The 21,554-nt window shown below is 56.0% G+C and overlaps 1 protein-coding gene across 1 annotated transcript; it reads left to right on the top strand.

Moving 5' to 3' along the window:
• The first annotated feature begins 8,831 nt into the window (after positions 1–8,831).
• SLC34A1 (solute carrier family 34 member 1) lies at positions 8,832–20,622 on the top strand. Its single transcript, XM_045887275.2, has 12 exons — positions 8,832–8,940; positions 9,089–9,238; positions 9,335–9,463; positions 9,535–9,678; positions 10,566–10,677; positions 10,801–10,996; positions 11,079–11,174; positions 16,884–16,953; positions 17,233–17,400; positions 18,623–18,739; positions 18,840–18,964; positions 19,645–20,622. Exons 1-12 carry the CDS (start codon positions 8,832–8,834, stop codon positions 20,146–20,148), a joined length of 1,920 nt encoding a protein of 639 aa, XP_045743231.1. The 3' UTR covers positions 20,149–20,622.
• The last annotated feature ends 932 nt before the right edge of the window (positions 20,623–21,554 follow it).

Genomic DNA, 21,554 nt, shown 5'->3' with positions numbered 1-21,554 from the left:
TGTGTTATCGTTCGGTAAAAGAAAGTGGGGCAATGCCTATGACATGATACCTTTATATAAACCACAAACACAGAGACACACTTATAAGGATACAGAAAGAATAGAGAACGTTCTAGAAGGATACATGTCAAGCAGACAGGAAAATGGAGAGGGGACCAGGACTGGGGGTAGTAGTCAAAGGACACATAAAGAACTTCTCAAGGCCACTTATTTGTCACTCTGGCCCACTATCCCTTTCTCCAGAAGGAGAACCAACTCTTCCTTTGGGGGCTTCAGCTAGCACCCACCTTGGCCCACTTTGGCTGGCTGCTTTGTCCCTCTGCCACAATCCCGCAACATGTCCCCTGAAGCTGTCCTGGGCTGAGGGAGACCCAGTTCCCTCCTTCCAGCTCTGCACTCTCAGGATCCCTCAAGGTCCTGGCCCTCACTGCAGTGATAGGGGTCCAGGCCCAGGGGCAAAAGGCACCAGCTGGTCAACCCGCAGGCCGTTTTCAAAGCCCCTGCACTGCATGGAGCTGGGCTCCTGGGTGGTTGGGAAAAGCCATGGAAGCTGCTTCCCCCCACCCCACCAGATGGGAAGCCTGGAGGGGAGTCTGCCTATCCACCCAGCACCCAGTGTGAAGGAGGGGAGAGAACACACATTTGCTGACTGCTCTGCAGTCCCCAGCACCTCCACCTTATGGAGGACACAGGCAGAGAGCGGATGTGACTGCCCTGAGGACAGCCAAAGGACCCAAGCCTCTGAGAGAGAAACTTGCTACCTGTCTCTGGTCCCCTTACCCTTCTTAACAGTCGTGGCGACAGTCAAGCTGATGGTATGGGACGGGCACAGGGCAAGCAGAGAGCACACAATGACCTCGGCTCTGGGCCAAGGTGGGGGCAGGTAGAGGCACCAGCTGCTCGCCTGGTGCTGGTTGGAAGTGCTGACACGGCGGTGGGCAGATGCTCCCTGGGGCAGCCATCCCTACCCCCAAGAGCGAGCACAAGGTGCACCGTTCAGGGGGCCTGGCCGGTGGTCAGGTGACTCCAGTTTCTGGGGGATTAGAGGCTGGAATTCAGCTTTCACAGGGAAAGAAAGGCTCGGATGGGGAGGAACACATGTTGAATCAGACGCAGCCCAGGCCCATACCGCTGCACAAAAAACAGGGCCACCATTCATGTCCTTGGTGGTCCTGGCACGTCCAGGAAAAGCTGAAACATGAACACATGTATGTATCCTGTGGTTCCCGTATTGTCTAGGCAAGGGGTGCTCTGTGACTATCTCAGCTCCTATCTCCAGAGAACTGGCTTGGGGGTCGAACAGAGGCAGAAAGCCAAGGAGAAGCGCCGTAGAACCAGCATGCCACTTCTAGGCCAGCCCAGGATGCTGGCGGCCAGAATGAAGTCCCAGCCAGCTAGGAGGGGTGGGCAGCAATAACCCCACTAGCCAAGTAGGCCTTGATCTCCCAGCCTTATTGCTGAGGGGCTGAAGGAATCAGAAGCCAGACCCAAAACCTGGAGCGTGGAGTCTGCTGCTGGAGCGTGGAGCCTGGAGCCCAGACCAGAACCTGGAGCCAAGAGCCTGAAGTTTAAAAACTGGAGTCTGGAGGGGCACCTCCCTGGCTCATTTGGTAGAGTGTGAGACTCTTGATCTTGGGGTTGTAAGTCTGAGCCCCACGTTGGGTGTAGAGATTACTTAAAAATAAAATCTTTGAAAAATAATAATAATAAAATAAAAACTGGAGACCGGAATCTGGGATTGGAGGCTGCAGCCCGGAACCTAGAGCCCAAGGTCTAGAAGCAGAGCCCCTGCTTGGCTGGACATGGGATGCCTGAAACCGGAGCCAGGAGACTGGAGCTGAGATCCTGGAGCCCGGAACCTAGAGCTTGCACCTGAGAATTTACGGTGCAGGGCTTAGAGCTCCAGGCCCAGAACATGGAGCTCAGAACCTGAAGTCTAAAGCAGGAGCTCAGAGCTTCAGGTCTGGAACCTAGAAGCTAGAGCATAGGACGGCCATCTGGGAGTATGCTGTCACCCTCAGGCCTGGTCCCTGAGGCTGGCATGAGGGCACAGGGCTGGAGCCATATTAGGAAGGGAGCTGCAGGGAAAGAGGTGATTTCTGAGAAAAGCCCAAAGCAACCTCAGCTCTTTTGGCCACAGACTTTAGCCTCATCAGTCAATGAGTGACCGGTGCCTGGGCCACCAGGATTAAACATTACTCAGGGCACTTATCCCTCAAACAAGGATGGGGCATCCTCAGGTCAGCTGCCCCTGCCCTGGGTCCATGGATCTAATGTAGCCTGCGGCACCCAGTCTGGAAAATGGGGCTTGGATGGGAGAACATCGCAGGGCCCTGCTTCTTCTGTGCCAGGCAGCTCAGATGGAAGTCCAGATTCTCCAAGAGAGGACAAAGTCAAGAGGGCCAGGGGAGGGACTGCTCTGCTCCCTAAGGAGAGGAGGGAGGTGGCCCCTAGTATGTCACGCAGCCCATTGGTGAGAATGGCTGCCTCAGCCACAGACAGAGGATGCCCCCATGCGTGTGCAATGCACACTCACATCTGCGTCTGTGTGCAGCGGTGCTGGCCTGAATACTGGGGTGGAATGTTCACGGCCGTGTCCCCCATGTGCAGCAGCATGCTGACTCACTGTGGGGCTTATATGTTGGTTGGAGAAATAAACAAGTTGGTTCAAGGAGACAGGAGGAGCCCCATTGTGGGATTACACTGGTCGTTAATCAGTTCTCCCAAAAAAATCCAGTTCATGGAGGGATGGTCTAGAATGTTAGTTTTTCTTCCCTTGATTGTCCTCAAACTTTAGGTCCTGCAGAAAACTTACATGCAGCAAACTGTATTATTTAAAGGAGCCAATGGATCTTAGCCGGGGATTACAGAAACGGCTAGTTGTGCCAACTTCCACAGCTCGCTCCATTCCTGGACCAATGACTTGTTCTTGGGATCATTCTCTACTCTGCTCAGCAGTTATGCTGCTCCCGGGGAGACTGTTTTCATTGGCACGACCAAATTCCTTATCTGTCAGTCTGTCACGTTCACGTTGGCCACGCTGTCTCGGCTCCCATCTCCTGCTCCTTCCCAACCCCTCACAAGCTGCCCCCGCCCCCAGTACTGCCCCAGGACAGCTCTCCCAGGTCACTAAGTCCGCTCTGTCCTCACAATGCCTGACCTCTCTGCAGCATCTGACCTGGCTCATCAGGGTGTCTCCGTCTCAAAACGGGGGTGACCCCGGCTTCTGGGGCATCTACTTTTCTGTTCTTCTTCCCAATCCCTGTTATACCTGTTGGTTTCCTCTCAGGAGTCCCTCTTTTCTTTTTTTTTTTTTTAAGATTTTATTTATTTGCGAGAGAGAGAATGAGAGACAGAGAGCATGAGAGGGAGGAAGGTCAGAGGGAGAAGCAGACTCCCTGCTGAGTAGGGAGCCTAATGTGGGACTCGATCCCGGGACTCCAGGATCATGACCGGAGCCGAAGGCAATCGCTTAACCAACTGAGCCACCCAGGCGCCTGGGAGTCCCTCTTTTCTTTGCCCTCCCCCCAAATATGGGTGCTCCTCCAGGCTCAGCCCTGGGCCTTCTCTCTCCTCAATGTGCACATTCTCCCTGGGGGGGGGGGGGCATCTTCACAGGCCACACCTGAGGCCCTTGAGGCAGGCAGGACACCAAGTCACTCTGGGCCCCAAGGCTGTGACAGGACACTGGTCTTTGTACGAGCAGGGGCGGGTTTGAAAAGAGAGGGGTAACATAGTTAAAATTGCATTTTGAAAAGCTGGCTGGCTGCTACTTTGGAGACTGGATTGGGGGGCACAAGGGCAGAAGCAGGGAGAGCACTCGGTGAGAGATGGTGGACCGGACCAGGGAGGCGGCGACAGGCTGAGGGAGCTCCTGCAGAAGGGGAACGGGGAACACTGGGTGACGGAGGAGAGACAAGGAGGTGGAGGAGAAGGACATGTCAGAGAAGCTTCTCTGTTTCTGGATCAGATCAGAGGACCACATGCTGCTCACTGAGGCTGGGAACAGGCGGGAGGCCCCTTCTGGGCTAAGGAGCACGTCGTGGGCTTCAGACCCACAGATCCAACTGCTCACACCAGAGGCACTGCAGACACAGTCTGTTCAGATGGATCGTGGCATCTTCCCTCCAAAACTGCTCCTCCTCCTGGGTGCCATTTCTCAGTGTGAGACACCCCCAACCACCCAGGCTCCAGGCCTGGAGGTCTGGGGGAGGCCGCGGCCAGAGTACCGGTGGGCAGACAGGGCAGGAGTCAGCATTCAGGGGACATGCCGTCTGACACGGACTGGGAGGAGGCAGAATGTAAGCGGGAGGAGTCGAGGTGAACCGAGAGAGGCTCGCCTTCTCCAAGCTCTCAGGAGTCCTCACAACAACTCTGGTCAGCTCCGAGTGCTGGCGCTTTCCTCGGTGCTCTAGCGGCCGCCCTCCCAAATCCTTTCGGAAGCGGTCACTGTCTGCAGCATTTTATAAGGATGTCTCTTGCAGTGCATATGATCGGTAACTGCGTCCTTCCCTAAACCCCAAGCTCCATGAGAGCATGGAAGGTAGACTTCAAAATTACCAAAGATCCTAACTTTATTAAAAAGCAGCACCCCTAGTTCATAAGGAGCACCTTGGATACAGCTGCTTCTGCTCCAGGTCTGACCAGAGCAGGGCAGGAGAGAGGAACAGGGCCTGTGGTCTATGTCCCTGGACCCACTGTGGGTAGGGGTGCCTGGACCCAGACCGCCTCCGAGACCAATGTGACTTTAACAGGGCTTGTGAGCCCAGGGACAATTCTGACACAAGAACTCAGCAATGACTGCCTGTCCCTGGCTCAGAGACACCCCTCCCACCCATGCATAAACCCCAGTCTTATCCAGATCACTCCCTCCAGTTTGGAGAGTTTCTGGGACACCCAAGCATTCGCTACATAAATTAGGGTTCAGGAGAGGACATGATGCAACCATTAAAAACAACACTGGCACTGAGTGTAAATACACAGGGAAAGTAATATGTAATAGTAGGTGGAAAAAGAGCAAGATGCAGTCTTTCATAAACACTAAAATCCAAATAGGTTTAAGAGGTACAGAGAAAAGGATGAGAGGCACTGTTCTGTGACAACAATGTGTCGAAGAAGTAGGATTGTTTTTTTTTTCCTTTTTCTATGAATGGAGACCTTTCTAGGAAGTACCACGTGGCTGATTGCCTGCCCCAGTTCTCCAGAATCTCCCAGAACAGGTCATAAGGCTATATGGCTGATTTTCCAAACCAGGGCACTTTTTAAGTGAAAGGGAACTCTGGGCTAACGGTCATCAGCCAGGACTTGGCCAGGCAAAACAGGACTTATGGTCACTCTACCCAAAACCAATCCCAGCTGCACCTCTTCCTCCCACCTCTCCCTGAGCCCCTAGGGGTATTGTGGCCTAAACTGTCTGAGCCACAATGTGGTGGGGCTGGGATCCAAACCCAGGCTGGCCTTCCTCTCTGCTCTCAACCACTTCAACAGAGACAACTCCCCAGTGTTCTGCAAATTAAGTACAAACTAGTTAACTTTTGTCACAGTAGAGGGGAACTGTGCAGAAACGTCCATCTACCTTGATGGGAAAGGCTGGGTCTGTGTCACCCTAATATATGTAAGATATTGAATAGGACAGCAGCTCAGGGGGCCCCAAGCAATCAAAGGGCAACCGGTGAGCCAAGAGGAGTTGTTGACCTGAAATAGGGCTGTGAATCTAGAGGAAGTGGGGCCATTCCCTCAGGGGGGACCCTGCAGCCATCCCAGGGACAGTGAGAGGGACACAAGAGCATGAAGAGAACACACATGCTGAGGGACTCTTCTAGGCACTGAGATGGGTCAGCTAGCTCATTGACTTCAACCCACTGCAAAAGAGATGCTGGTTGCCTTTTTTTTTTTTTTTTTAAGATTTATTTATTTGACAGGGTGCCTAGGTGGCTCAGTCGTTAAGCGTCTGCCTTTGGCTCAGGTCATGGTCCCAGGGTCCTGGGATCGAGCCCCACATCAGGCTCCCTGCTTGGTGGGAAGTCTGCTTCTCCCTCTCCCACTCCCCCTGCTTGTGTTCCTTTTCTCTCTCTCTGTCAAATAAATAAATAAAAATCTTTAAAAAAAAATTTATTTATTTGCGAGAGAGAGAGAAAATGAGCGGGAGGGGCCGAGGGAGAGAGAATCCCAAGCAGATTCCCCACTGAGTGCAGAACCTGATGTGAGGCTTGATTTCACAACATCTCACAACCCCGAGATCATGACCTGAGCTGAAACCAAGAGTCAGATACTTAACCGACGGTGCCACCCAGGTGCCCCTCCGATTGCCATCTTATAGGTGAAGTGACTTGCCTCAGCACTCCAGGCTGACTCAGGGATTAGACCAGGAGAGAGCTGGCCTAGCCAATCTTGGCTCAGCGTAGAGAAGGAACTCAGCTAATGTTCTTGGAAATGGATGGATAGACACATGACTGGCTGGCTAGGTAGATGTGTGAGGCGGTGGATGGATGGATGGATGGATGGATGGATGGATGGATGGATGGATAGATGGTTAGACAGGTTACTTGGACAGTTGCCCAAGCTAGATTTTGAGTGGAACCCACCACAGCTAGATCTGTTAAACCTTCCTCCTGTAGAAGGGAATCTCTCTTGTGAATCTGGGCCCCAGTTCAGGCTCCAGAGTCCCATGAAAGGGAAACAAGCTTCTCAAAGGCTCCCTAAGAACCATCTCTGGGTTTCAGGACTTTTGCAACAGACCCCATACCATCAACAGCCTCTCGATCCAGAAACCCAACTGTCATAAATTTCCTCTTTCTGCCATGCTCCCCCTCCCCCATTCCACCGCCCAAGTATCCCTGGGATGCATCTTCTCCTTATCCCACCTGTTCCACTTGATTCAGACCTCATCATCTCTCCTTTGGACCACCTCATCAGCCTCTTAGCTGGTCTCTCTGCTTCCAGACTTGCCCCTTCGACAGACAACTCCCCCTTAAAGAGGCCATTCTAAAATGCAGAACAGGCCCTTCCTGATATGAGCAGGGCTCCACATTCTCTCAGACGCATCCTGGATTTATGGTCGCACACTGGAGACCTTCCCTGACTCAACACTATGCAGCCTTTCCAGGTCTCTCTCCTGTTACTTCTTCCATCACATGCTCCCTCTCCTCCAAATGCCCCCAAGACCCACAGACAGACCCACAGACATTCAGATGCATGGCAAGGCTACTCCATGGGGAGTCCTGTCAGGCAAGAAGGAGGGAAAGGGGCTGGAGCCCCTGGGACCCTGGGAATAAGGTGCCTAAGTGGCATCAGGGTCTCTGCCTGGGGGCAGAAGATGTGCCATAGCTGGGTTTGGGTCTCCTTCAGGCTGAGTTTCTGTGTGGGGAAAGGGAAAGCCTGACCACAGACTCCCCCAGCAAAGCTGACGATTAGTAATTAACTGGGAGGAATCTCAGGGGGGAGGTTAATCGGGGAACAGAGGGAGGGCAGCTAGGGTTTTGGGACTTTGCCCTTGACCCAAGGGTATAAAGAGGAGGGTCTCAGCTCTTTCTCAGGCCCCTGGGGCTTCCTTAAGCAGCTGAGCAGGAGGTGAAACACAGAACCCCAAGGTAAGCTCAGGGCTCCCCCCTCCCAAACCCATCCCCAAGTCTTAGTAGGCAATAACCTATCACCCTCGTTCCCTCTCCTCTGCTCTAACTGCTTCCTTTTCCTGCACCCATAACATCTCGGTCCCAGTCCAGCCTGGCTTACCCCCCCAAAGTAAAGAGGACTCATGCTCTTCTAGGGCTTGGAATTTAGCTCAGGAGCTCCCCACAACCCCACCAAACAGCCAAGGGCCTTTGGGATAATATAGGAGTCTGGGGGTATGGGTTGCTGATATAGGCCGGGGTACTCCCACCCCAACAACCAAGAACTCCCGGGGCAGTTCAGGGGGCCCTAAAGCAATCCAAGGGCTTCCCAGATTGGAGATAGAATGGGGAAACTTCCTTACCTAAACCAGTCCTGGTCTGAAACTCATTCATGGGAGAAAGGCCATCAGTGTTCGTTTGTTGCTGGGAGGGAGGGCGGAAAGTGGGGAAAGAAGTTCATTTGTGAGGGGAATCCAGGAACTTGGGATCCAGGCCAGTGGACCCCTCCCTGAGTGCACGTCCAGCTGGTCGCATGAGCCAGGTGTCCAGGGCTCCTCACGGCTCTCAGGATGGTCAGAACTCCCGCATGCGCAGCCTTGGCCCACATCTGCAAGCTCTGCTAACACCCGTTCCCTGGTCCCCTGCAGCTGCAGGGCACTCCCAGCTCCTTCCCCTCCCGGGGCCCCTGCACGCAAGCCCTTCTCCCTCGCCATCCATTGGGCAACTCCTACTCATGTTCAGCTCAGCTTGGTCGTCTCTCCCCTCCACTCCTTGCCATGGGGAACTCAGGTGGCACTTGTATCTGTCATTAGAACACTTTGCCCCATTGCCACTTTCTATTTGAGGGATTATTTCATTGACCTCTGTCTCCCTGAGAGACTTGGAGCTTTCTGGGGGCAGGAATTGTCCTTGGACTTAGTTATCGCTGTACCTCAGCATCTAGCTCAGTGCCTAGGATAGAGCAGATTCTCAAGAAACACTCGCTGAATGAATGAATACATGAATCTGGGCCGAGTACCTGAGTGTGCCTCTCTGGCACATGTGGGGGTAGAGGGTGCGCTTCACTGGGTGTGTGTTGGGAATCACACACCGTGGGTATTTGTGCGTGTGAGTACGTGGGTGTGGATATGGGCAGTGGGTGGGTGAGTAGGTTACGTGTGAGTCTCCAGGACACGGTAGCTGTCAGTCAGCGTTGCTGCTGCCCCACAGTGTGTGCCCAAGATGATGTCCTATGGAGAGAGGCTGGGGGGCCTGACTGTCTCCCCACTCCCAGTCCGAGGGGGACACATGATGCGTGGGACAGCCTTTGCCTACGTGCCCAGCCCTCAGGGTGAGTACGGCTCCCATTCCTGGACCCTGTGTGCCCACAGTTGCTCACGTCCCCGGTGAGGTCTCCATCCCTCTGCCAGCCCGCCCCCCCCCCCCAAACCTGCCTATCCCAGGGCTTCTGGGAACTCCTGACCAGCATCCCTCCCCAGTCCTGCACAGGATCCCAGGGACCCCCGCCTACGCCTTCCCCAGTCTCAGCGCTGTGGCCCTTACTGAGCACGGCTGCCCCTATGGGGAGGTTCTGGAGCGCCATGACCCCCTGCCTGCCAAGCTGGCCCTGGAGGAGGAGCAGAAGCCAGGTGGGCCTGGGCAGAGGGTGGACAGCAGGGGCAGCAGCACCCAGTGCCCTGGCCCCTGGCCCCTGGCCCGTGTGCTCACGACTGGAGCATCTCCAGAGCCTGGGCTGGCCCAGAAGCTGCGCCGGGCTGGCATGACTCTCCTCAAGGTGCCCCTGATGCTCGCCTTTCTCTACCTTTTCGTCTGCTCCCTGGACGTACTCAGCTCCGCCTTCCAGCTGGCTGGAGGTAGGGCCAGAGGAGGGGACCGGGACAGGGTTCCTGAAGGGCATCAGGCAATGCTGGCTCATGCTCCTCAGGGAAGGTGGCTGGTGACATCTTCAAGGACAATGCCATCCTGTCCAACCCAGTCGCGGGGCTGGTGGTGGGGATCCTGGTGACTGTGCTGGTGCAGAGCTCCAGCACCTCCACGTCCATCGTTGTCAGCATGGTCTCCTCTGGCTGTAAGTTGGCCCACCGGGGCTAGGGAAAGAGCGCGGGGGGCCTGCGGGGGCTGGAGGGGGCTGAGGGGGTGTGTCCGGGCTGGCGGCCAGGGAGCTAAGGGCAAGGGCAAGAGCAGGACTCCAGCATCTCCCACTCTGTCTTCTAAGGCATGGCCAGGAGTAGTCTCAGCCAGGAGGGATGCCTCAAGATCTGGAAAGGTGGCAAATGGGGAGTCCTGCCCCAGGAAGGCTCAGCTCCATACCACCACATAGTCACTTATTCCATCGGCCAGGGAAACAGACTCTGCTGGAGATGTACATAGGATTTATTGCAAGGAATTGGTTTACATGATTGTGAGGCTGGCTAAGCAAATCCAAACTCTGTAGGGCAGGTTGTTAGGAAGGGCAGGCTGGAACTCTTGGGTGGAAGCCAATGCTGGATAGCCTCAGTTTTGCTCTTAAGGCCTTTAATCTCGCTGGATGAGGCCCACTCAGATTATCCAGGCTAATCCCCTTTACTTAAAGTCAACTGGTTGTAGAGGTGAATCACACCTGCGGAATACCTTCACAGCAGCATCTACTGTCGGATCGAATGACTGAGTGCCAGAGCCTAGCTAAGCTGACTCGTGAAGCTAACCATCACACTCGTGTACACGTGCATGCACGAGCACAGATCTGCATTTGCATGCAGGACATGGGCCCTCAGATACATATGCGCACACGCAGTGCATCTGTTCACTGTGCACGCACACACATCACATGTGCCCGCATGTGCTTGTGACACCAAGGCTGGGCAGCGTCGTGGCAGGACTGGGGGCTGGGACGTGGGCAGCAGGTCTGGAGGGAGATGTTGCAGGGGCAGGAGCTGGGTGGTCCTCACACAGTTAAGAGGTCCCCTCTTCTACTAGTGCTGGAGGTGAGCTCTGCCATTCCCATTATCATGGGCTCCAACATCGGCACCTCTGTCACCAACACCATCGTGGCCTTGATGCAGGCGGGGGACAGGACTGACTTTCGGCGGTGAGGGGGTAGAGTGGTGAGGGGCCTGTGTGTGTCGAGGGAGGGTGGTCCCAGGTGCCGGGAGCCCCCAGCATAAGTGCATCCTGGCCCCGGCCTGCCCTGCAATATGGCCTCCCTGCCCAGGGCCTTCGCAGGGGCCACGGTGCATGACTGCTTTAACTGGCTGTCGGTTCTGGTCCTGCTGCCCCTGGAGGCCGCCACCGGGTACCTGCACCATGTCACTCGACTGGTGGTCGCCTCCTTCAACATCTGTGGTGGCCGCGACGCCCCTGACCTGCTCAAGATCATCACAGAGCCCTTCACCAAGCTCATCATCCAGGTGGGGGCAAGGCTGGCATGCAGTGGGGGCTGGGGGGATAGTAAGGACCCCCTCTCACCCCGACCCCACATCTTGCACACAGCTGGACAAGTCTGTGATTACCAGCATTGCCACCGGTGATGAGTCCCTGAGAAACCACAGTCTCATCCGGATCTGGTGCCACCCAGACCCCACAGGGGTGAGTCTCAGGCCTGGCCACAAGTAATTCTGTGCCAATCCTTTCCAGTCTCCCAGTGGCTTGAGGCAGCTATTATCAATCAACTCGAGTCGGCATGTCATCGGGAAAACGTATCAGAAAGAACTTGGGGGGTGGAACGCAGCAGCCTATGTTTCAACAAGTCCTCTAGGTCTGCTCCGTGCTCAAGTTTGAGAACCTCTGATCTGGCTCTACCTTCTGGCTTCACAGGTAGAGAACAGGCTCCGAGAGGCCTGCCGGAGCTTGTCCTACCATTTCAGGGCCCTGAGGACAGGTCTAGCAGTCTAGGGCTCTCTTCTCCCCGCTAGGGTGCCAGGGGGAGTCATGATTCAGCTGTGCCATGTTTTGAGGCCCAGGTAACATGGGGAGCAGGTGGTGAGGAGGCTATGAGGGCGCCTGGGGAAGCTGAACAAGCAGGAACAAGACAAGTGGGCCATGTGGAGATCTCACTGGAGACACGACAGCCACTGTACTCTCGTCGGCGCTCCTTCTCTGGGAGACTGCCACAGGCGTGTGTCCATGAGTCCTTCTGCCCGGAACGGAGATGTGTTTGGCTCAGTAGCACACCTGTGGACCTGCCATGACACCAGGCTCACAAGAAAGCAGGCGATCGGCATACTTTCTCACTCAGCCACGGAAAGGGAGGTGCTTCATCAAACCCATAATCCACGGTATTTGCTTCTCCTTAATTATCACATCCAAGAAGCAACTCCATTCAGAACAGAGAGAAGGAAACCTGAAGTCCAAGGCTCGGCACGGCCTGGCCCCCTCATCCTTCCTACTTGCTACTTGATGTCACCGGCCCTTGATCCTAGCGTGAACAGAGAGCATCCTTTCAACCCAACCTCTGTGTGGCTCCTTCGCATCTGAGCATCTGAGCATCTGAGCATCTGGGCATCTGAGCACCTGAGCATCTGAGCACCTGAGCATCTGAGCAGCTCTGGTTCAGCACTTCTGAGTGTTCTAGGTAGTCTGACATCAAAAAGCTCATGCGGGCAGCCTTAGGCTGGCTTTGTGACCCCTCAAACACAGTGCTGCCTTCTCACCAGCCCCCTGGGCACTCTCTGAGCTCTGTGAATTGCCCAAATCCTCTTCACTTCATAGCAGAATCTGGACGACACAGAAATCACACTGCTTGATCTTTACAGAAAACCAGCCACGGGAGGGAGCTCCTGGGCTGTGGAGGCCCTCCCTCGGGCTGACAGAGCTGCTGCCCACCTGCAGCCGCGCCCAGCAGGCCGCCCCTGGCAACATTGCGCCAGACGTAGCCTGCCCCTGACGGAATCCTCACGCAGCGCTGGCGAGGTGGACACGAGCATCCGTCTCCCACTCGTGTGGAGTCAGCCCCCTGAGTTCACTTGGCGGGGGCTGTCCCCACTGCGCCCGACGCTGCTAGCTTGAGCACTGGCCTCGCAGCCCAGTTCTCCCAGAAGAGCGGGTCCTCCAGAGCAGTATCCAGATGGGATTTCCCGGGCTTGAGCGTAGCTGAGGGGTGGCATCCAAGCTCCCTGTTCTCACCCTCTCTCGAGGTCGGGTCATGTGGAACACGGCTCCGCAGCCGAGTACCTGCTCCGACCATGGGTACTTGTGGCTCCTCCTGCACCAGACTCGAACTTTTCCTGTGGCCACCGAGTCTCCCTTCCAAGCTGTCCTTGTGGCCTCCAGCCTTCACCCAACTGGACACCCAACCTCGCCCAAACCAGTCTCCAAGGAACCCAGTCACCAAAGGCCGTATTGGGAATCTGATGGTTTCCAGATGGTGGAAGAAAACCCAGAGGCAATTTATTTATTTATTTATTTATTTATTTTTTAAAGATTTTATTTATTTATTCATGAGAGACAGAGAGAGAGACAGAGGCAGAGGGAGAAGCAGGCTCCCCGTGGAGCAGGGAGCCCGATGCGGGGCTCAATCCCAGGACCCTGGGATCATGACCTGAGCCGAAGGCAGACGCTTAACCGACTGAGCCACCCAGGCGTCCCCCCAGAGGCAATTTTAATGTTCCAACACCTCTTGACCCTCCAGGCCTACCCCGGTCCTGGGAATTACCTTCTTATGTACTCACACTATGGATTGTCAACCATACTTGCCTGGCTTAAACAAGCATCCTTTGAGGACTTGCAACCAGGGAAATAGGATTTATCACTGGCCCATTTTCCAGGCTCAGAGAGGCTTGCCCAAGTCCATACCTTCAAGGTAAAATGAAAATCCTGGTGGAATCTGGAGCCCATGCTTCTGAACCTCATCTCGCTGCCTCTTCCAGAAGCCAGTCTGGTGTCCCACCATATGTGTTCATTTCCCACTCTGCCCATCGGGCCTGAATACCACCAGGCGACCACAGCCACCCAGAGACTGCTCCAGGGGCAGTAGGTGCTGCTCTAAGAAGGAGTTCTCCTCTTTGCCACCAGATGGCGCTGCTGGCACGGTGATTTCTGCTTCCAGAAAAACAAAGCCCTTAGAGCCCCCCTTCCCCGGCAGGCTGAACTGCAGCACAGGCCCACATCCTGTGTGTTTCTCCCCAGGGAAAGGATTCTTGGAGCCTGACAGTCCTCTGTGAGCTTAATCATGTCCTTCAGTTCCTACTGGCACTTAAATCCTAACTCTCTTCCAAGATTCCTCAAAACTAGCCCCTGGGAAGAGGTGGGGGCGTTATAGACCTCATGCTGCAGGGAAGGAAATTGGGGCCCAGAGAGGTTAAGTGTTTGGTCCAGTGTCACACAGCTGGGAGTGGCTCAGCTGGGGTTTCAGCTTAGGGCTCCTGGGGCTCATTTATTCTGTTCTTCCCACAGATTTCACCACCCCCAGGCCCAGGAAGGATGGGCACATCTAGGGGTATGTTCCAGACCCTGGGCTGCCCAGTTATTTGTCAAGGCTAGAGCTCCCACCTTCCTGACAAGGAAGCCCTGGGCCTGCTCCCTCCCCTCACTCAGTACCCACCCCCAGCCTGACTGTGCAGCCTACCCACTCTCCGGCATCCCCACCCCTACTCCTCTCTCACACTTTCCAGTCTCTGCATCCCCCACCCCCACCCCTATGAGCTCAGCCAGAGCCACGCAATCCTGGCAGGAAGGTCAAGTGTCAAAACCCTAGGGGCCTTAGCCCTCAGCCTTGCCCTGCCCTAACACAGCCAGCCCTGAGTGGGACACCCCCCCACCCCCGGGGCCCCGTGAAGTTCCTCCCCTAAGAGACCCTGGGCCCAGCCAGGTCAATGGGGCACAAGCTGGTCAGGCACGCATTTATCTCAGGGATCATCTGCCTCCCAGGGCTCCAGGCTGGTCCACTATGGTCTTCCCCAACAGGACCCTGAGATACACCTGCAGGAGCCATTGATCCTGGCTAGGACGTCAATCTCACACAAACACATAAGCACACATCCTTCCCACTGTATGATCCTACATGGGCCCAGGGACGGAGGGGATCTAATCCTGATTAGGAGGCACGATGTCTTACTGAAGACTTATCATGAGATAAGCCTGCGGAGAGCACTTCACACACATTTTCTCCTGTAACCTCTACAACAGCTTTTTTTTTTTTAAGATTTATTTATTTATTCATTTGACAGAGAGAGAATAAGCAGGGGGGAGTGGCAGGCAGAAGGAGAGGGAGAAGCAGGCTCCCCACTGAGTAGAGAGCCTGATGCGGGATTCCATCCCAGGGCCCTGGGATCGTGACCAGAGCCGAAGCAGACGCTTGGCTGACGAGCCACCCAGGTGCCCCTTTATAACAGTTCTTATGTCATCCTGCTTTAAACAGGCTCAGAGAGGTGGCATGACTTGCCCCAGGTCGTTGGTGTAAAAAATGGGACTTGCTCAGATCTGCTGGATGGCAAACACACGGCTCTCCCCCTTACACCTGCTCCCTCCCACCCTCGCGGCACTTAACACCGGTTTTCCAGACCGCTTTTCCAGCAGAGCCCACCAGAGACTATTCTATCCCGGTTTCTCAGCTTGAAGCTGTGGCCTGGGTTTGAGGGTGCCCCAGGGCCCTGGTTGGGCCAGCTAGAACGCAGAAGAGCACACTGCCCCACTCACACTCATAGCAGCTCAGGCCCCTAAGAGAAACCAGATTTGAAGCCAAGCTCCAGAAATAGTTCTTACCTCTATGATATATTTTATAAATGACATGGTTTGGAATAAACCCTAAAGGAGCCATGCCATTGAAGTGCCGCTCCCCCGCCTGAGACACGACCCTCAGCACAGGGGAGGTCTGGGGCTGTGGGTGCAGAACTTCCTGGGACCAGAGCCCATATCAGCTCCCAGAGGCGGCAGAGGGTGAATAAGGAAAAGTTGTTGCTCTGGCGTTTTGCCTGGAGCCCTGGGAGTAAGTGTCCCTTTCTGGGGCTCAGTTCTTCCTTTGGGAGATGGTTTCTCCTCATCCAAGGTCAGCCCATTTTTTCCTTTCAAGGCTGGGATCCTGAAGGAAAGATAAGGCTCCCCAGTGGCATTTAAGAAAAGAATAATTCCTCAGACCAATGAGGCTGCAAAGTAGTGGTCCAGACCAACCTGGCCCTCACATAATTGTAAAGTATGGGGTTTCTCTTGTAGAATTGGGCCATTTGGCCATGCGGGGCTACGTCCCTGGATGGTGCCACTGGCCTGGAGCTGAGGGGCTGCTGCCCCTCTAGGCCCAACACACACCCCTCCACCACCCCCACGCTTAGACTGAGCCCCTCATTTAGGCTACCTGCCTGGCCCTGGGCCCTCTGAACTGGGGGGCCTCCCCCGCCGAGGAGTAGGTGGGGAATGGAAGAAAGGTGGGGCCTGGACTTCTGCCCACCGATGGTCCCCCCCACCCCCTGAACCCTAACTTCTCCCGTAAGGATTTTTTTTTTTTTAAGAATTTATTTATTTGACAGAGAGAGACACAGCGAGAAAGGGAACACAGCAGGGGGAGTGGGAGAGGGAGAAGCAGGCTCCTCACTGAGTAGGGAGCCTGATGTGGGGCTCAATCCCAGGATCCTGGGATCATGACCTGAGCCGAAGGCAGCCGCTTAACGACTGAGCCACCCAGGCGCCCCTCCCATAAGGATTTGAGCGAGAGGACAGTGGAGCTTGGGCTAATGGAGCCTCAGGCGAGAGGATGGGGCACAGATGCTGGGGAAGCAGGGGGCACTGAGAGAGGGACCGGTAATAAAGGATGGGGAAGGGAGAGTTTTCGGAAGGAGGGCCATAGTCAGAAGCACCCAATGCCAAGGAGAGGTGGAAGAAAATGAGGACAAGAAGCCACAGGATCAGGATGCCCCTGTGGGCCTCAGTGAGAGCACAGAATATTCAGAGGGCTGACCATGGCCAGATTCTTGTATGGCAGGCATTTCCACCCCCATCTCTCCAGCAGAGAAGACAGGCTCAGAGAGACAGGCCAACTGTCCAAGGGCATGTAGCCAGAAGGCCCACCTCCCTCCTCTCCCTAACTCCCCCCTTATCCCCAACCCCAGGCTACATTTTCCTAAATTGTCCCTAAGTCATTCTCCTCTTTTTTTTTTTTTTTTTTTTTAGATTTTATTTATTTATTTGACAGAGAGAGACACAGCGAGAGAGGGAACACAAGCAGGGGGAGTGGGAGAGGGAGAAGCAGGCCTCCTGCTGAGCAGGGAGCCTGATGCAGGGCTCGATCTCAGGACCCTGGGATCATGACCCAAGCCGAAGGCAGACGCCTAACCCAGGCACCCCTAAGTCACTCTCCTCTTAATCTAGGCTCCCACCCCCATGCCCAGGGCAGAAGCCAACAACAGCTGGACCGTTGGAAATGCCACTGTGGAGAAATGTGAGTGCCTACATCGTGGGAGATGTTTGGCATGGCAGGGGCAGAGCTGGGCAGAGGAAGGTCTGCCCCCCCAAACCCCCCCCCACTGCTGCTACCAGGCCCAGGAAAGCTAGCTGTCAACCAGCTCAGCTCCTGGGCTTTGGCTAGGCCCTGCTGTTGAAGCTGAAGGGGGCTGAGGTGGGATCTTAGGCTCCAATCCCGAGAGGGCAGCAAAGGTGGGGGGCTGGGAATCAGCTGTAGGGGTTCAGCTCTCAGCAGCTTGACACTCCCCCCTGCCAGGCAACCACATCTTCGTGGACACAGGGCTGCCTGACTTGGCCGTGGGGCTCATTCTGCTGGCCGGCTCCCTGGTGCTCCTATGCACCTGCCTCATCCTCCTCGTCAAGATGCTCAACTCTCTGCTTAAGGGCCAGGTGGCTAAGGTCATTCAGAAGGTTATCAACACTGGTGAGCCCCCAAAACCTGGGTGTGCGGGCTCCAGGACGGGACCTTCCAAATCTTACTAAGTCCCACCGCTGCCTTGCTGTGTGATCTGAGTGAAGCCCTGCCATCTCTGAGCCTCAGTTTCTCCCTGTGAACAAAGAAGGAGTTGGGTTGGGTGTAGATAGATCTGAGGCTCCCAAGGTGCTGGCAGCTGGGGATCTGCGCCTCCTCTGGCTGTGGTTCCATTCGAGTACGTGGCTCAAAACAGATTCTCAGAGGCCACTGACTCATTCAACAAGTACTCACACCCGTGTGCCCAAGCATGGGCTAGTGCCAAGGATACAGAGCTGAGCCACAGAGATGGATCCTACCTTCAGGGGACTCCCCGCCCAGAGGAGGAGATGGATGTACAATGAAAAATAAATGGTCAAGGGGGATACATTCAGATAGAGGAGTGACTGCCAAGGAGAAAGCAAAAGTGACAAATAGAGAATATGGAAGAAGCTGCTTTCAATGGGCAGTCAGCTGTCTCCGTGAGGGGGCCGAAATGAGGAGTTGTCAGATGTGGCTGAGCGGTGTTCGGGGCGGAGGGAACAGCAGGTGCAAAGGCACAGAGGCAGGGACCAGCTGGGCAGAAAGGTGGCCAGCAGTGTGGTGGGAGCTCAGTGAGCGAGGCAGGGAGAGGTCGGCAAGGTAACAGGGATAGAGCAGACCACAGGGCCCCCACAGGCTGTGTTCAGAGCCTGGACTTTATTAAGGGTAATGGGGGCCCTTGAAGGGTTGGGGCAGGGGAATGACACCATCTGATTTTCATCTCAAGCTTCATTTCAGGCTTTGGGGACGGTGCCCGGCCCTGGCGGAGGCTGCGTAACAAATACTGGAGTCAGGTGGATTCAGGGGAGCTTAGGGACGAGAGAAACAAAGTTGGCCAGAGGGCCAAGGGTCAGGGAGGGCTTTTCAGCAGCCGTGGAATCTGCACTGAGCCCCAAAGAGGAACATGTAGAAGCAAGGAGGATATTCTGGGCAGAGGGAACAGTTGAAGCAATGGTGTGAATGAACCAGGCTGAGAAGGGCCTTTAACCCAAGATCAAGGAGGGCGAGTAGAAGCCACCGCAGTTGAGCAGGGGACTGCACTGACAAGGCCCCACCTGGAAGCAGGCATCCAATCCCTCCTCCCTAGGGGAGGCCCTGGCTACTCTGTCAATGCCCTCCTACTGACCCTGCTGGGACGGGGGTGTCCTCGTAGACTTCCCCGCCCCCTTCACCTGGGCCACAGGCTACTTTGCCATGGTGGTGGGTGCCGGCATGACCTTCGTTGTCCAGAGCAGCTCTGTGTTCACCTCAGCCATCACCCCACTCATTGGTGAGTGCCCATGGCAAGGCGGGGTGGGGGGGGGCAGGCTGGCAGGGAAAGGGCTGAGGGAGGGGCCCGGGGAGAACCTATCCTCTCCGTCTGCCTCCAGGCCTGGGTGTGATCAGCATCGAGAGGGCCTACCCCCTCACACTGGGCTCCAACATCGGCACTACCACCACAGCCGTCCTGGCCGCACTGGCCAGCCCCAGGGACAAGCTGTCCAGCTCCTTCCAGGTGTGTCTGGGAGGGTGGCTGCCAGGGGCAAGACAGGACTGGGACTGAGTCGGGGCACCTGACCCAGGGTGGGACACCATGTAACAAGGTTTTTGACTGCCTACTGGGGGCCACCCACTATGCCAGGCTCTGTGGAAACCACACGGGGCAAAGTCGGCCTGGTGCCACCTCCAAGACCTTAGCACCTACCAGGCGCAAACTACTCAGATAAGCACACAAACAACAGCTAGTGGGATTTGCACTCTGAGGAAGGGCTGCAACACGACAGGGGCTGGCCCATTCTTGGGGACCAAGGACAAGTAGGGGGGGCAGATGGCAAAGGGGTTGCTGTTCTAGGAGCAAAGGAGTAATGACAAGCCTGGGGCTGGGGCCAGGGCTCAGACCAATCAGAAGGCCAGAGCTGCCGAGCCAGAAACTAGTATCCATCTCTCTGCTGCTGGGTTTGGGCAGGATCTGCTGGGCAATTTGCGAGAGGGGTCAGTGGGGGGGAATGTGTAGTGTTAGGGCAGCATCTATTTACCACCTGGTCCAGAAGTGCGTCTCAGTATTTTACCAGGAGCACATCAGCTCTGATTTTCCTGCTGCCCAGGCCAGGCCAGGCTTCGCTTATCTACCCCAGCTGGCATGATGGGCAGCCAGAGCCCACGCCCACTTCAGCCCCTCTGCCCTCTCCTCTACAGATCGCCCTCTGCCACTTCTTCTTCAACATCTCGGGCATCCTGCTGTGGTACCCGGTGCCCTGCACGCGCCTGCCCATCCGCATGGCCAAGGCGCTGGGCAAGCGCACCGCCAAGTACCGCTGGTTTGCCGTCCTCTACCTCCTCCTGTGCTTCCTGCTGCTGCCCTCGCTGGTGTTCGGCGTCTCCATGGCAGGCTGGCGGGCCATGGTGGGTGTGGGCGCGCCCTTTGGGGCCCTGCTGGCCTTTGTGGTGCTCGTCAGTGTCCTGCAGAATCGCAGCCCCAGACACCTGCCCAAGTGGCTGCAGACGTGGGACTTCCTGCCCCGCTGGATGCACTCCCTGCAGCCCCTGGACCGCCTCATCACCCGCGCCACTCTGTGCTGTGCCAGGCCTGAGCCCCGCTCCCCCCCGCTGCCCACCAGGGTGTTCCTGGAGGAGCTGCCCCCCGCCACCCCGTCCCCCCGCCTGGCACTGCCTGCTCGACACAATGCCACCCGCCTCTAGCCTGCGGCCCCAAGTGCCACCGGGGGCAGGGAAGGGCCTGTGCTTGGTGCCCGCTGTAGAAGGGCAGAGGGGCGTGTCCGTGCACTGTGGGCACGGGCCTGTCCTTGTGTGGGTCCTCAGGGGTCTGGGCTTGTGTGACTGAGAGTCAGTGTGTGGTGTGTGTGTAAGCATGCTCAGGTGAGACCGTGTGTCATCCTGCATGTGTGGACTGACGCACCTGTGGGGAGCTGTGTGCAGGCTGCAGGGTACCTGGCTATGATTTGAGTCCTTGGCCCACAAGGGGGTCTTGTTGGGAGGCCTGCGCTTGGTTCTCCTGTACACACAAGTCCGACTTGGCGGAGCGGGAGTAAGGGTGGGTCTGAGGACATGACTTGCGGCTGTTTGCTTGTGCAGAGATGTGGGTGCTGAGTCACTGGCTGAGTTCTCACCCCTCCCGGTCACCTTCCTTCCTCCATTATACCACTCTCCTCATCCTCACCAGCTGTTCTGCAGCACTGCCACAACCCCCTTTCCCGATACTGCATGGTGAAAAAGGAATTAAATTCTCATTATGCATTTACAAGTCTGTGTGCTCTCCATCTGGGGAGGGAGGTAGGCCATGGCTCGGGGTTCAGCAGCACTATTTCCTGCAAGCTCACCCCAACAATCCACCTAACCCTGCCTTAATGAGTCCAACCCCTGATTCAGACTTCCTGGGAGTCCCTCCTAGGGCCTGGGACCACCCCCAAGGCAAGTATAAAGAGGGCTCTCTGCGCCATCCCCACCCACCCCATCCAGCTGACTTCCTCTAGTCTCTCCCTGCCTCTGGACTCCCTTCCCCTTTCTGGGATAAGATTAGTGTTCCAGAAAACTAGTGACAGGTGGGGGCTTGTCAGGAGACACTGAGGTGGGGCAGGGAAGGTGGAAATGGGCAAGAGAGGCCATACCCTGGGGCCCCAGCACATATTGGGCAGGGACCAGCAACCCTCCCTCCCACCTTTGTCCTTTACCTTTGGGCAATAAACCAAGCCTCACTTAAACCCGTCCAAGATTTTTAATTCCTCCTCTTCCACAGGGCCCCTGGAGCTGAGGCCTGCAGAGTGAGGGTCAAGGGGTGGGCGATACCTAAGTTCTTCCTTAGACAGCAAGGGGGGAGGAAGGCCCTAGGGCCCCAGACCTCATTGTGATGGTCTTGGACATGCACTCTCCTTCCACTCCCTTTGGGGTATGTGAGAGGAAATGCAAGAAACTGGGAGCCCCAGAGCTGGCCCTACTCCACCACCCACTCACAACACTTGCAAAGGCTTCCTCCTGCCAAGTGGAGGGGGTGAGAAGTTACACCGGCCTCCAGCCTGACTCCCTGATCCCATAGGGCCTACCTGGGGTGCACCTGGGGAGGGATGTGGGAGGGGCTCCCTTTATAGTGT

Source organism: Mirounga angustirostris, unplaced genomic scaffold (genome assembly GCF_029215605.1).
Source record: "Mirounga angustirostris isolate CCGP_5_RB_7025 unplaced genomic scaffold, mMirAng1.0.hap1 SCAF_7, whole genome shotgun sequence".
In the NCBI taxonomy this organism is placed as follows: Eukaryota; Metazoa; Chordata; class Mammalia; order Carnivora; family Phocidae; genus Mirounga; species Mirounga angustirostris.
Note: the sequence above shows the minus strand (reverse complement) of the source record. Positions and strands in the feature narration are given on the sequence as shown.

Bases quoted from the DNA above. Each gene is read 5' to 3' on its own strand.
- SLC34A1 (XM_045887275.2), top strand. From the start codon at position 8,832: ATGATGTCCTATGGAGAGAGGCTGGGGGGCCTGACTGTCTCCCCACTC. The intron at 9,679-10,565 runs GTAAGTTGGCCC...CTCTTCTACTAG, and splicing joins CAGCATGGTCTCCTCTGGCT to TGCTGGAGGTGAGCTCTGCC. The intron at 11,175-16,883 runs GTGAGTCTCAGG...CTCTTAATCTAG, and splicing joins GCCACCCAGACCCCACAGGG to GCTCCCACCCCCATGCCCAG.